General features: G+C 42.4%; 1 protein-coding gene across 2 annotated transcripts in view; it reads left to right on the top strand.

Moving 5' to 3' along the window:
• The window catches only part of ITPR1 (inositol 1,4,5-trisphosphate receptor type 1), a 355,281-nt gene that overhangs the window by 151,784 nt on the left and 187,528 nt on the right, over positions 1-15,969 (top strand). Inside the window, exons 11-14 of one of the 2 annotated variants that reach the window (XM_070360063.1) lie at positions 2,032-2,127; positions 4,099-4,143; positions 8,689-8,843; positions 15,225-15,324. In XM_070360063.1, the coding sequence (XP_070216164.1) occupies positions 2,032-2,127; positions 4,099-4,143; positions 8,689-8,843; positions 15,225-15,324 (396 nt within the window). The remainder of the gene's footprint in view (positions 1-2,031; positions 2,128-4,098; positions 4,144-8,688; positions 8,844-15,224; positions 15,325-15,969) is intronic. The other variant, XM_070360064.1, reaches the window with a different exon arrangement.

Genomic DNA, 15,969 nt, shown 5'->3' with positions numbered 1-15,969 from the left:
GGGATTGTGGGGCATATGGTAACTTCGTTTAACCTTTTGAGGACGGGCTGCTCTATCTTGTTGGCACTATTGTGTGTTCCAAACTGCAGTGTATTAAAGATTCTGATTTCTTCATACAGCCTTCATTCACAAAAGGTATTTTTGTTGACCATGAAATTTTATGTAAACAGTTTTCTCTTTTCATACTTGAAGATGCTAATCCATTGTTGTCTTGCATACATTATTTCCTGATGTGAATTCACTGGTTTTCTTTTCTTCTTTTTTCCTTTTTTTGTTTTTTTTCCCCCTGAAAGTGAAAGTTTCTCAGTCGTGTCTGACTCTTTGTGACCCCCGTGGACTGTACAGTCCATGGAATTCTCCAGGCCAGAATACTGGAGTGGGTAGCCTTTCCCTTCTCCAGGGAATCTTCCCAACCCAAGGACTGAACCCAGGTCTCCCACATTGGAGAGGGATTCCTTACTAACTGAGCTATCAGGGAAGCCATAGCTTTCTGCCTCTTAGCTACTTAAAAAAAAAAAAAAGCCCTAGTTTTTTTTCCCCTATCTACTTAAAAAATTTTCTTTTTATTTCTGGTTTATATTTATCTTATTATGTGTCTTAATGATTGTGTGAGTGTGTATGTATTTATGCTACTTTGAAGTCATTGAGTTTCTTGAGATCTGTGCATATGTATCAAAATGGGAAATTTGAGGGTTACTATTTCTCACATGTTTTTCCAGCCCCCACCAACCCCCATGGACAGACTGGATCCTTTGATACCGTCTGAAGGGTCACATTTTTCTGATTCTTGCCTGTCCACTGCTTTATGATAATATGCCACGCATTGTGATGTCACTGTGTTGAGAATCCAGATTCTGTTGCTTTCCTTTAAAGAGTATTGACTTTTGTTTTGTCAGACAAAGAAAGTTCTGGATCGCTTTGATCCTTTGGAGGTTTGTTGCAAAGCTTCATTAGGTCACGTGTACTGTAGCATTTGTTTTGGGGGCTGTGCTAGCCCAGCTCCTAAGATATGACCCTTTCATTGTCTATACTGAACGCCCCAGGTGTTCAACTAGTCACTCCTCTAGCTGGGTAGGTCAGAAACCTTCTAGCCAAATGTGATCTCCCAGATTGTTGAGCTTACCACTTCCCTCTCATTTTATTTTAGGCCTTGGGCGGGGAGGGGAAGAGTCTTGCTGTACACACATGCAGCTTGATGTTCAACCAAAGACTATAGGAGGCCCCGTGCAGATTTCTGAAGTTTCTTTCTGGGGAGCTCTGTATTCTCCCCTCAGTCTCCTTGAATTCTGATGTATCTACTCAACCCACTGAGACTGGAGCGCTCTGTGAGAGTTCTCCTTCCTGATGCTTCCATCCGAAGAGGACCTCCCAGCCGGAAACTGGAGCGGTCATGAAGATCACCTTCTTTCCCTTTCCTCAGAGAGCACAGTTGTGAACTCTGTGTCATCCAGCATCAGTACCCAGCTGTTTTGTCTGTTTTATGCAGTTTTCTCATTGTCTGTGGCAAGTCCCTGTACTGTGTGTCGTGTCTGATTATGGCACCAACTACCGTTGCCAGTATTCCATCCTGAGCAGATGCCAGTTACATCTATTGTTGTAGTAACTTGTTCCAGGCACTGTGAGTGTCTGGCTTCAGAGCACAGACTTGGGCATGTGCCACAAGGCACGAGGGCATAGATAGGTTGCTGTTACAGGTTTTCATGAGGCTCATTTTTGTTTGTTTTACCTTTTGTGGATGAAGTCCAGAATCTTAGCTTCTTCCTTATGATTAAGGCAGATAATCTGAAAACCAATTGAACTTTGTTTTACAACCATTTCATGTTAATTAGGGGACTCTACTTCTCCTTTGGAGAAACATTGCTTAAAATTACATGAGATCCTTGGAGCAGTTTTATTGGAAGATAATAATTGTTTGTCAGCTAGTAAACATCACTTCTGAACTATGACTTCTGTGTGATATTTCAGATTCAGTGTCACCCTTATATGGGTTGACATTGCTTCTACTCCTATTAATCATTTCTCTTCTTGCAGGTGGTCCAACATGACCCATGTCGGGGAGGAGCAGGGTACTGGAACAGCCTCTTCCGTTTCAAGCATCTTGCTACCGGGCATTACTTAGCAGCAGAGGTAAGTGGCAGCCCTGTGATTTTTCTCTTTCCATGGTAATGCACTTCTCTTTCCTCACTTACCTGTAGCCGTTGGGTAGTTAGAGGCTTAGGGTGCTTCTCTGTTACCTAGCTTTTCCTTCTGTTTCTCTGTTTCCTTCCACCTCGTTTCCCTACTTATGAACAAGAAGCAAAAATAATGAACACATTTTAACATTTGACAGGGATTCTGATCAAGATGTGGGGAGAAAGTCAGTTAGAAAACAATGCTGTCATGAGAATGTCATGTCCAGCATGCTGACTATAGTTAATAATACTGTATTGTTTATATTTGGCTCTTGAATGATGTGGATTTGAACTGTATAGGTCCAGTTACCTGTGGTTATGGCAGCCCATTCCAGTATTGCCTGGAAAATTCCGTGGACAGAGGAGCCTGGTGGGCTATGGTCCATGGAGTCACAAAGAGTCGGACATGACTGAGCGACTGAGCACATTCTTCAATAGTAAATGCTGCATAACTAAACCAGTCTGTGGCTGGTAGAATTTGAGAATGCAGAAGAACTGCAGATGTGGAGGAATCGCAAATTTGGAGAAAGTGAAAATGTTAATCATTCAGTTGAGTCCAATTCTTCGCAACACTGTGGTCTGTTGATGGAAATCTCCAGGCAAGAATACTGGAATGGGTTGCCATTCTCATCTCCAGGGGATCTGCCTGACCCAGGGATTGAAGCCGGGTCTCCTGCATTGCAGGCAGATTCTTTACTGTCTGAGCTACCAAATTTGGAGGGCCAACTATAAATTATATACCCATTAACTTCAGCCTTGTTCAAGGGTGAGATGTATTTGAAGGTGGCTAAGAGAATAGATCTTAAAAAAAAAAAAAATCACACTAATCTGGGCTTTAGTATTATCTTTCAATTTTGCTCTTGCATACTACTCTCCCCACATCTTATTGTTTACCAACCCCAATCCTAAGGTAAATGACCAAGACTCGGCTGTAGTGCAACATGGTATGTAAAGCTAGACGCATTAAAACACATAAAGAATTACTTGACTTTATAGAGCTTGCTTACTCACAGGATCAGTGGATTCGCCAAGATCCTTTACTTACAGAAATGTAAAACATCAAGGAAGTGTGTTTTAAATGCCCATGAAGGATATTTGAGGAAAGCAAGACTCAGTGCTGAAGCATGGGAGGAAATTTCCTTTTAATTTCTGTATTAAATTAAGGAGTCATCTTACTGTGTGACAGCTGTTGCACTTTACTCTGATCTGCTGGAAGATGTACGATGCATATTCATACCAGATTCTAGCCGTACATCAAAAGACACCTGCTGTTGGCTGGCACCACTGGTGAGACTGCTCAGAGATTTGCAAGGTGATGTGTGGGCATCAGACTGTGGCAGCTGACCTCAATCTAAATGTGCCAGACCCTCTGGGATGCCTGATACTTGTGTGAACCGATGATTTTTGATATACTGAAGAGCCGAAGATCAAGACTAAGTTGAAATTTATAATGGAGCCATAGAAAGTGGGCCCAGCTAACCAGCTCTGAGAAATGTTGATGACATGGTTTGCCAGAGGTCACTGGTTGTTGCATTATCTGTTATGTTCTGGGGTGAATGTAACTCTTGCTGAAAGCCAGACCATTTTTTTTTAATTTCTAACTTGAAATAAGCAGGATTATCAATGACTGGATACTGATCTTTTATTTATTTCAGGCTTTTAACTGTTGCTTTGCTAGTGGATTCTCTGTGTTCCTCTGTCTACACTTGAGAGCCATCTGTCAGTTACTGGTAGACTGTTGTTCCGTGTGTGTTGTACTCATGTAACGTGTGTTGTTGTTGTGGCATGCTGGTTTCGTGAACAGAGGGAAGGGACAGGTTCTTAGCTGTCCAAAGATGTTCGCAGGCCTTGATGTCTCCTGCAAGCGGGGCCGAGTCCTTGAGAAAGCAATGGATGTTTTAATTTCCTAATGATTCTTTTTCATCAGGTAGACCCTGACTTTGAGGAAGAATGCCTGGAGTTTCAGCCCTCAGTAAGTATGGGCAAGAGCCTTCTCGTCTTCGTCTGGTAGGGTGAGGCCATATGCTCTGGAACCCGATGTAAGAAGCTGCCCCTGTGATCACTAAGTGCTGGGGAAGGGGAGACCTCCACTGCCCTAAAAGAGGGTCTTGTTCTGTGCTTCCCTTGCGGGCAGCCATGTCCCCTTGTGTCCTGATTGGTCCAAGAGACTGTTGGTTGTGATACTCTTTCTGTGTGCTTACTCAGGGGGTTTCCATGTCTTAAGTTGCAGAAGTTCAAGGTATCTCTTGGAATACTGCTAGGTTGGACACAGTGATGGTCTCTGTAGAGCCAGCCTTTTATACATGAATGTTCTGTTGCTGTTGACCTGAAGCTATGACTCACCAAGATTTCTTCAAGGAATGAGCATGTAGGGTGGACACTGTTGTTTGGACTGTGGAAGTAACACGTGAGGCTTTACCTCTGGTTAGGCACTCAGTGGTCTAACTCTCTGTCCTCTTTGCAAAGTCAGAAATAGATCTTGTTACGTGATTTAGAATTTTAATGCTGGATCTTTAAGCTGGATCTTTCTTTGGAGGCCTTATTGCCAATCCTGATATGGAGGGACTTGGGGGTTTTGGTGTCCACAGTGTGCAGAGGGCAGTGGTTGTGTTACAGGGAAATGGTGGGTGTTAGTCATGGAGTTCTCTTGTGGAGTGCTTCATTCTGGTCTAAGATGAACAAAACAGAACCAAAACCAAATAGTTGCTGCTCTTTTTGACATTGTGTGTCCATGTGATCATCTTGATGATGAATATGGTAGGTGGTATTAAGGGTATTATCTTTTAGTACAATTTTGAAAAAATTGGATGTCAACATTGTACATTAATGAAGGGATTGAGGTGGAGATAACACATAATGTAGTTGTCTTCGAAAGTGTTGTGAATTCTGCAGGAAGCCATGAACTTTCTAGTTAAATTTGAGCAGAGGTTAGCTTTTAAGAAATGCAGAGGAGTTCTCAGAGAGAATTCCTGCCCTTAGTTCCTGGACTTGCTGGTGGAGTTCATCTTCTCTTTCCACTCCTTGTGGGAGCACTGGAGGGCCCTGTTCCTTCTGTTCATGCACTTTACTGTCGCTACTGAAGCCCATTTGGAAAGCTGACCTTCTACAACTGCTGTGAGCTGGAAAAAAAACACCGGTCCAGTCGTGCTTTCCACCCCCGCTCAGGGCAGTCTCTGCACATCATCCCCGTATTGTCCTCACCAATCACTGTTCAGCACTTGGACTGGAAGGGGCCTCAGTTTTCAGAAGATAATTCATCCTAGCACCTTTCTTATTTTGAGAGTCAAGATGGTCATTGGGTCACTCGCTTCCCTGGGTCTTGGTGCCACTATCTGAGGCTGCACAGAGTAAGACTCCCCTTGGAGGTGACTTTGAGGGGGACCTGTGGCTCATTTAAGTGTGAGCTGATGTCCGAGTGAACCTTGAGCGCTGTGGGGAACAGGACTGCTCTCCCAGCCTGTTCGTGTGTGTGGGAAAGACAGGCATGTGTGTAGTGTAGGAGGAAGAGCAGAGTGATTGAAAGTAGGGCGAAGAGAGAGACAGACTTGGGTTTATTCATTTTTATTTTGTTTATTTGTTTGGCTTGACTGGGTCTTTGTTGCTGCGTGTGGGTTTTCTCTGATGTGGTGTGCAGATTTCTCATTGCAGTGCCTCCTCTCGTGCAGCACGGGCTCCAAGGCGTGCAGACTTCAGTAGTTTCAGTTCCAAGGCTCTAGAGCACAGGCTCAGCAGTTGTGGTACACAGGTTTAGTTAATCCGCGGCATTTGGGATCTTCCCAGACCTGGGATGGAACCCATGTCCCCTCCATTGGCAGGTGGATTCTTAACCATTGGACCATCAGGGAAGTCCCAGACTTGGGTTTAAATAGCAGTGTGCATGCTCAGTCATGTCCAACTCTTTGCAACCTCTTGGGCTGTAGCCCTCCAGGCGCCTCTGTCCTTCGAGTTTTCCAGACAAGAATACTGGAGTGGGTTGCCATTTCCCACTCCAGGATGCACTGCTTGTGCGCTGTATGGTTCTGGACAAGTTCCGTTCCCTCTTTGAGACCGACTTCCCTTATCTGTACGTGCGGACAATACGCTTGTTGTAAGGATGGAGTGAGATGCTCTGCAGATGAAGTGCCTGGCCCCTAGTAAACACTTGGCATATCTGTGAGTTGCAGAGGATAATAACTGTTTTCAGTGCCTTTTCCCCACCAGTTTGTCTGGGCTGCCCAGCAGCTCCATGAAGGAGGTAGAGCAGATCCTTCCATCTTCATTTGATGCGTGAGGAAGCAGGAAGTGGTCCTCACTGGCCACATGCCTTGGGTCTCTGGAAGTGCAGTCAGCTGTCTCCTCTTTCGTGTTTCTCTGTGCCAGGGCAGCATGATGTGGCAACGGGCCTGGCTGCAGATCTGAACTGTGTTGCTCTAGCTGCTCAGGTTGTTGCATGAGTGGGGGTCCTCGTGGAGGCGGGGTGCCAGAAAGCTCATGGTTCACCTATGAGCTCCTGCCTCTGGAGGGGATGGTGTCCAGTCGGGAGGGTCCTTCACCCTTCACCCTCTTCTTGGCTGGGACCCTTGGCAGTTGGGAAGAAGAAGCTTCTCATTCTGCTTATTGATCGTGTATTTCCTGAGACTGGCATCCCAAACCCGTGGTCTTACCTGGGACTGCACTCAGCTTTGTGGTTCTCTTCTTTCTGAATCCAGTGGCCTTTGAGCCATGGACTTGATGCACAGGGACAGAAAGTACTCCTCGAGGATAGCTGTGGGCTGATGGCCTTGTGCACATGTGCCTCTGCTCCCACTAGGTGGCACACACCGACTGCACACAGCAAGCACGGGACGCGTGGCTGAGTCACAGGCCACGGGCTGTGGACTCAGTGCTGCTGTCCTTTTTCTCTGGATGTGTGGCCAGTCTGGAGATTAACTGCCAGCCTGTAGCTGAGCCCCATGTCTCACACTGGAACCAGGTCAGGGTTTTTTCTGAGAGTGGTGTGTGCAGCACTGGTTTGAAGAGGACAGATTCCATTCAAAGTGATTTCTCGTGAGTGGAGCTCGGGGAGATGCTCTGGTGTCCTCCAGCTGATGTTTGTGTGGGTGTAGATAGAAGAACCACTCGGGGGAGTGGTTGTTCAGATAGAGGTACAGGGCGTGAGGGCTTCCCAGATATGTCAGTGGTAAAGAATCCACCTGCCAGTGCTGGAGACTCGAGTTCAATTCCTCGGTCTGGAAGAGTCCCTGGAGAAGGAAATGACAACCCACTCCAGTATTCTTGCCTGGAGAATTCCATGGCCAGAGGAACCTGGTGGGATACAGTCCATGGGGTCACGAAGAATCAGACATGACTGAGCGACTCAACAACAACAATAGGGCGTGAGCGGGGGAAGACAGAGATGTGTGATATTAGAAGAGCTGTTTGCATTTTCTTTTCTTTCTTTCCTTTCTTTCTTAATTCATTCCTGTATCCCTCCTTCCCTTCTTTCTTTCCTTCCTTTTTTTTTTTTAACAGGCAAAGGTTGATGCCTCTGATGGACTGAAAAAGCAGACTTGCCCAGAATCCTAGAACTCAGGCCCCATGGAATGAAATTCTCTCACGCTCTCTCCTTTGCCTGTTAGATTTGCTTTTCTTTTCTCCATTCCATTTGGAGAGGAAGCAGGGCCTCAGCCCAAGCAAAGCAAGACGGAGACAAGGGAAATGTGGTTTTCCTAGTAGATGCAGGTGGATACTGTCATCTTGCAAGGAGGTTAAACTTCAAAAATAATCTGGTGCAGAGTCACAGGGCAGAGCGCGGCCTCGTGAAGCCTGTCAGAGTAGACACCAGGCTCGGCACACTACTGCAGTCTTCTTCGGCAGATGGGCTTCGGAGACTGGTTGCATCTGTACAGTTTTGTGGGAAAGCTTTCATTGTTGTTCATCAGCCTTCGTTGTCAGAGATTGTCTTCAGTCTCTGCCATATCCCACACATAGCAGGAGAGGCCCCTTTTCCCCCAAATGGTCCTTGGCAATTGATTAATTAGGAGCACTTTTTCAGGGCTAGTCTGACATCTCAGATATTTTTCTTGGCCACATGGGGATAACTGCTTACAAACACTTGGATTCAGATTTATTTCATTGCTTCTTTTTTTCCTGGGAAATAACTGTGTCATCTTCTTGCTAGACGGTTTCACTGGAGGCTAACACCACCACCCATAAACCACACCCACAGGCTAAGTTTTCTCAAAGTGTTTCTCCTCCCTCCCACCCACTGCCCAAGGATGTACCACATAGAACACTCTGCCCGTGGACAGTTATATAGCGTTGCAGCGCCATGTTGCTTGAGCATTTTTGTTGCAACACAGTGAGGCAGGGTGTAAACATTCTTGGCATGGGTGGCCAGCTCTCGTCTTTGGTGACTGCTCTGAAGCTGTGGTACTTCTCCTGACAACTGCTGATGTTCACGACTGCTTCTTCCCCATTCCTGTGGACAGAGCAGTGATTGTAGTGAGGCAAGGGCGTGGCGTGCAGAATCCTTGACCTGATGACTTTGCTTCCCCAGGTGGACCCTGATCAGGATGCCTCCCGAAGCAGGTTGCGAAATGCCCAAGAGAAGATGGTGTACTCCCTGGTCTCTGTGCCCGAGGGCAATGACATCTCCTCCATTTTTGAGCTGGACCCCACGACGCTCCGTGGAGGCGACAGCCTCGTCCCAAGGTAGGAGTCCAAAGAGGCTTACCACAAGTGAGTTTGTGTTGCCTGACTGGGTTTCTTGGAATCCAGAATATCATCTTCTTTCTTGGAGCTTACATACAGGATTTGGTATAGGATTTGTTCTGGTTGCCCATTGAAATGATATGTAATTTTTATTTTTAAAATGGCTCATCGGTTGTAAGTTCTCAGTAGTTGCCTGAGATATGCTGTGTTTAGGTGAACAAGCCAAACCCTTAAGCTCATGTAGCTCAATATTTCTAGTTTTCTTTACTCTCTCGCTCCTTTTCCCAAACGTGAGAGATCTCCTGGTGAATTGAATAAACCCTTGAAAAGAAATTCTAGAAAATGGAACATTTGAAATGCACTCAGTCCATAGTAAATTTTATTAGTGATATTGAGAGATCAGATCAGTCTTCTTCAGTTATTTTAATTAACTTTTACTCTTAGTTTTGTTGCATAAAAATGCATTCTAGGGGAAAATAACTGGACCATAAATGGAACAAAAAACTCTTAACAAAATCAACAAAAGTATTAATAGTGACTAACACTAGAGTGGTGACTTCATGCCATTTATAATGCTAAATGCTCATGTTATATATATATATAATTTCATCTTCATCAAAACCCCTGTGAGATAAGTAGTATTATTTGCCCCTTCTTAGAGGGCAAAGACAGAGGCTCAGAGAATTGAAACAACTTATCATAAGTAAGCAAGGCCCATCGCAGAGCCCAGAATCTTAAACATTTAAGACAGACAAGGCTGTTCTAGCGATTCAGACTCTTCAACACATTCTTGGGTAGTGGAGGTCTCACGGCCCGTGGTAGGTTGCACACAAGGCCTGTCTCTCTGAGGATTCCTGTGATTATTCCTGTGTGTCATTGCCATTTAACTGCTCAGCCAGAGTTGGGCTGTGAAAGTGTTAAGTGCAGCTTGGGTGCTGTCAGAACTGGAGGAGAGGCTTCTCTTGTACTGGGTCCTGTTCCTGTCCCTCTCAGAGTCATACACTGAAACAGTGTCCACACAGAAGAGAACCTCACAGGGAGGCCATTGATTACCGTTCAGTACAATGATCACTGGCTCCTGCCCTCTGCTGGGTCATGAACGCCTTGAGAATCTGGAGAAAACTGAAGACGTCCTCTTGTTAGATCCCAAATACATGCACAGCTTCACGGACTCCCAAGTTTGTCCCGATGTAGACTGCTTCTAAAGAAATGTAACAGATATACTGAGATACAATTCATGTGTCATACAAGTCACCTGCTTGAAGTGCTCAATTCATTGATTTTTATTAGATTAGCAGAATTGGGCAGCCATCATCAGAATAGATTTTAAGAAAAATTTCATCGCTGCAAGAAGGAGCCCTGTACCTGTTAGCCGTCACTCTCATCTCTCCATCCGCCATTCCCCAGCCTTAGACTAAGCTACGTTTTGTCTCTATTAATCTACCTGTCCTGGACATTTCATATAATGGAATCACTTGTGGCATTTTGTGACTGACCTCTTTCACTTAATGTTTTTTTTTTTTAAGATTCATCATTTTGTAGCATGTATTCATTTCATTTTATTCTTGAATAATATTCCATTGTGTGGTTATGGCACATTTTATTGATGGACTTATTAATTGTTGGCCATTTGGGTTATTTGCCTTTTTCTGGCTATTGTGTGAATACATGTTCTTTTCTCATGAGTCTAGAACCTAGGAGTGGAATTACTGGGTCATGTGGTAACTGTATGTCTAAACTGTTGAGGAACTTCCAGTTTTACATTTAGGGTATTGTATTCTCACCAGCCATGTCTGAGGGTTCCAGTTTCTCTGTTTCTGTCCAATGCTTGTTTATCTGTCTTTTTTTAATATTTGAGCCATCCTAGTCAGTGTGCAGTGGTATCTCATTGTGGTTTTGACTTGAGTCTCCCTAATGGCTAATGATGTTGAGATAGTCTTTTCATTTCTTCATGTGTTTATTGACTATTTGTATTGATATATCATTTTTGGAGGCATATCTATTAAGATCCTTTGCCCATTATTTTTTTGCACTTAAAAATGGATTATGTCTCTTTTCATTATTGTGTTAGTGTTCTTTATTCCAAACACCTTACCAGATATGATTTGCAGGTATTTTCTCCCATTCTGTAGATTTCTTCACTTTCTTGATGGTGTCTTGTGAACCACAGAAGCTTTTAATTTTTAGGTGAAGTCTAGTTTGTACACTTTTTCCTTTGCTTGCTAATGATTTTGGTTTCTTAAGAAACTGTTGCTTAATACAAGGTCACAAAGATTGATGCTAATGTTTTCTTCTGAGAGTTTTATAGCTTGTGCTGTTTTTCATTTAGGTCTTTGATTGATTTTGAGGTCACTAAAAAAATATTAGGTTTGGAGTAGGATAGATGACTTTTGTAACGTGTCCTTTCTCACTAACTACCTAGATAAAGATAGGGACTGTAGAATCCCATTGCATTTCTGTTAAGTACTTTTCTGTATGTTGTATTCTCTATTCCAGAAGTTCTTGAGTGGATTTTTTTAGGCACCTGGAAGACAAGGGAATGACTTTTATTTTATTTGCTATGTATTTTATTTTGTAAGGGATAACAAAGAGCAGAACCATGTGATATAAAATAGCTATCAAATATTTCATGACATTCCCTTGGTGAATAGGAATCAGGTGCCAGTTGGCCACATCCCCCGATGGGTTGGAAATCCCCATGATCCCATGGGACGGGGAAATTTGAACTTGGTCAACAGGTCAGCTTGCCAAACAGCTTTGGTTGGCTCTAGACCGCTGCTTCTCTATCCCCTTGATTCATTACCGTTTCTCTGTTGGAAAACATTCTTTGTGGGCAGTTGTCCATAGACAGACTGATTGTAAACTCTTAAGCAAGGGAAGCCTAGTGTTCTCCCTGGAAAAAGTGTCTGGCATGGTCTACCAGTGTGTTCCTTAGTAGTTTTGATCCTGTGGTCTTAGCTTTCCAAAATTTTATCTGTTTTTGCCCTTGGCCACCAACCTCAGAGCCAGAAGTGAATAGGGCCTCTTATTCGCTGATTCAAGGCAGTCATAAAAAACTGTTTGTAGGAGTACACACTCATTTCCCGCCATCTTAAAGTAGTGCTAAATTTTATTTTTTTGAAGATCAGAAAGTCTGGGGGTAGATACATGAAAGTACCTGAAATATTACCAGTAAAGAACTTTTTATGACAGTCATTGGTTAAAAGAATCCTTCCAACCAAAATAAAAGGGATAGTGGCAAATCCTGGATGTAATAAACAAGATAATAAAATTGCAGTATGCGCAAATGAAATGTATTAAATAAACATCAGAAGAGCATCCAGCTTTGTGGCTCTTTTGAAATTGTCCTGGCTTTTGAACTAATGATTAGGGATGAGACTTTAAATGAATAGATAGAATGTCCTTGGTATTTTACATGAACTTCAACATACAACTCTAGAATGTAAAATCAGTCATCCAATTAAACCCAAGCTTTGCTTAAACTTTGAGAATAAGAAAATGCATCCGAATTCCTCAGAAGAAAAAATGCAAATCTCTGTCAGGTTTCTTGTGCATGTTGTTTAATTTATATTCATGCTATTCAAAGTCAGTATCACTTGTAATGTTCGAGATAGTTAAAGTGAAGAAAGGCAGAGAGTCTACTGAAGAGATGTGACTGCTTCAACATGCCCTTCCCCTTGCCTCTTTCCCAGGAACTTGGAATGCTATTGTTTATGATTCTTTTCAATGCAAATCACTTCCATGCTCCCCTGTCCGCTCTGGTCCCTCCAGTATTTTAAGTTCCAACTTAAGTTTCCTATTAAAAAAACTATATATTCCATGACTCGCTGCTGCTGCTGCCGCTCAGTCGCTTCAGTCGTGTCCGACTCTGTGCGACCCCAGAGACGGCAGCCCACCAGGCTCCCCCGTTCCTGGGATTCTCCAGGCAAGAACACTGGAGTGGGTTGCCATTTCCTTCTCCAATGCCTGAAAGTGAAAAGTGAAAGTGAAGTCGCTCAGTCGTGTCCCATTTCTAGCGACCCCATGGACTGTAGCCTCCCAGGCTCCTACATCCATGGGGTTTTCCAGGCAGGAGTACTGGAGTGGGGTGCCATTGCCTTCTCCCCATGACTCGCTAAAGCCTCCTTAATGTCTTCCTTTAAAACTCCTTCAGTACTTACCTTGACTGTTCCCCATTTTAATGCTTTTTAATGTACATCTCCTGTTACTTGTATTTGCATCTTGTGCACTCATCTTGTCTCACTAATGCTACTGTGGATCCCTTAAGTGCATGATTACTTCTTCAAAAGAGAAGCAAAATTTAAAAACACTGTAAAGTGATTCACGCTCACTGTAAAAAGAAACAACACACTACTCTATATAAAATGGGTAGGTAATAAGAACTTACTATATAATACAGGGAACTCTACTCAGTTCTCTGTCGTGACCTAAATGGGAAGGAAATCTAAAAAAGAGGAGATACGTGTGTGTGTGTGTGTGTATGTGTGTATGGCTGATTCACTTTGCTGTACAGCAGAAACTAACAAAACATTGTAAAGCACCTATATGCCAATAAAAATTAATTTAAAAAATACCAAAAAAGAAATAACAAAAAATATTTTAAAATATTTTTTAAAATATTTCAAAATCTCATGGAGAACCAACTGGGAAGTAAAAAAAACTCACATAAAATTTAACCATTCAGAGATAACTACGAGAAATATTTTGTTCCTCTGTAGTTTCAGACAGGTCTCTGGGCACACAGATAACCTGTATATTATTTATCACAAATGAATCATAAGCTATTTGTAGCATTTTTTTCCATTGAACAATATGTCCTGTTCATATTTCCAAGTAAATGAATATCAATTGTAACCATTTTAAAGAGTATACTATTCTGTCTTATATACTATAATTAACTATTTCATTACTGAAACATTGGGTAGTTCATAAGTTTTTGGACTTCCCAGGTGGTGCTGCTGGTAAAGAATCCACCTGCCAATGCAGGAGACGCGAAGATTTTACTGTTATAAATAATGCTTTGTTGAACATCTTTATGCTTCATTTAGTACCTATGCTAAAGGTACATGTAGTACCTTCTCTTAAAGAAGAAATATAAAAATGAGATTGCTAGGTGAAAAGATAGATGCGTTTCACATGTTATACAAAGTGCCAGACTCTCTTCCAGAGTTTAAGGTGTTGACACTCTTACCATGAGTGTGTAGAACTCATCTTTCTAAGCACTGGGGGAGATCCAAACTCCCAGACCTTTGGAATATAATACAATAAAATGATATATTGTTTTAATTTTATTAGTTGAGAAAGTTGAATATGTACTTGGATGTTTATTGGTCACTTAAGTTTCTTTATTAAATTACTGGTTTGTGTACATGTTCCATTTTCATTTCCAGTATTCATGATTGTTTTTCTTACTGTTTCTCAAAATCTCTTTATATATCTGGATGAATACTCTTTTATTCTATACACTAATCTTTTACTTTCCCAGTTCATTTTTCTTTCAATTTTTTTCACAATGGGTTTGAAAAATTTAAATTTTGCTGCATGGAAGATGTAAAATTTAAACTATGTAATAAGATATATCCATCTTTTACTTTTGAGGTTAGAAATCTTGTCTTGTTATGTGCTTCAAAAGACTCTCTGTCACACAAGATTATTTTCTTTCACACATTTGATGACACCACTTTTTGCTATATTGATGTCTATGAGTAGTTCTGTTACTGCTTGATCTCTCACGATAGGCACTAGTAGATACTCAGTAAATGTTTCCTGTTACTCTGTCTTGTGCTCAGTTTGTTCTGAGATGGTCATTCATGGGACGTAATTTTATACACAGCGTACCTCAGATGTTGCAGATTCAGTTCCAGACCCCCGCAATAAAGTGGCTAGCACAGTAAAGTGAGGCGCACAAATTCTTGGGTTTCCCAGTGCAGTCATATATGACGTGCGCAACAGCATTATGTTTAAAGAGACAGTGTACATATCTTAATTGAAAAATACTTCATTGCCAAAATGGAACCGACAGACTTGCATGATGAGTTTGCAAATTCACAAACTGTGAATTTGAAGGAAAAACACACACACACACACACACAGTATCTGTGAAGGGCAAGAAAACAAAATACAGTAGAGTGAAACATGCCTGCATTCCGAAATATAGCACAGTACAGTTACGTGAGAGTCGTTGTGAATGATGTGCAATTGTAGACACATCCGAATGTACATTGGACCAGAACCTTTCCCTCTTAAGTTTATGTTGTCCACTGTATATAGCAGAAAGCCCTTTTGGTATCCTTTCTTTATTCTTGTAGGATGTATTCTAGGCCAGTGGCTATGGAGAACCTCAGTAGTCCGGTCCCTGAAGTCCTTTGTTCTTCCCTTTAGAAACTCCTATGTCCGGCTCCGACACCTGTGTACAAATACCTGGGTTCACAGCACAAACATCCCCATTGACAAGGAAGAAGAAAAACCCGTGATGCTGAAAGTAAGTCCACGAGCTTGGCTGCCTCCCTTGGTCTCATGGTTCCTGTTGAAAGGGTTCCTTTGAGGGCAGACGGGGGCGTATGGATCCCTGAAATAGTTGTTGCTTTGGCAAGAGTGTGGTTGTGGACAAACCTGTATGTGATGAAAGAATTCTTTCCAAGGGACCTGGCTAAAGCAGGGCCAGGGCTTTGAAATAACTAGAACCTTTTATTTTATTTCATGGCTTCTGCCCTAAAGGTTGAGCAATTGTCTGGATTTCTTGTCTGTCTGGAGGCTGATTTTGGCTGAGGGAATGTTTGTGCCTTGAGGTGCATCGCGTACCTAGTTGGTTCCCTCCAGTCTTTATTATTTACTTCTTCTTGTATTTAAATATGCACTTTTATTTCTCGAAAGTTCTTCCACCCTAATTTCTCTCCCCTTGAAGCCTACCCCTCTTTTCTGACCTTCTCTAGGATCATGGAGCATATATTCACAGACATAGGTTTTTCTGTTTAAAAAATGAAATGATACTCTCACATCATACTTTTTGGTGACGGGAAGATTATTGGAATTTTTTCTTCTATTTCCATGAACATTGTCATGTATACAGAAAAGTTGAAAGAACAATGTAGCATCTACCCTTAGAATACTCTCAAGATTGATAATT

This window comes from Bos mutus, chromosome 22 (genome assembly GCF_027580195.1).
Source record: "Bos mutus isolate GX-2022 chromosome 22, NWIPB_WYAK_1.1, whole genome shotgun sequence".
Taxonomy (NCBI): Eukaryota; Metazoa; Chordata; class Mammalia; order Artiodactyla; family Bovidae; genus Bos; species Bos mutus.
Note: the sequence above shows the minus strand (reverse complement) of the source record. Positions and strands in the feature narration are given on the sequence as shown.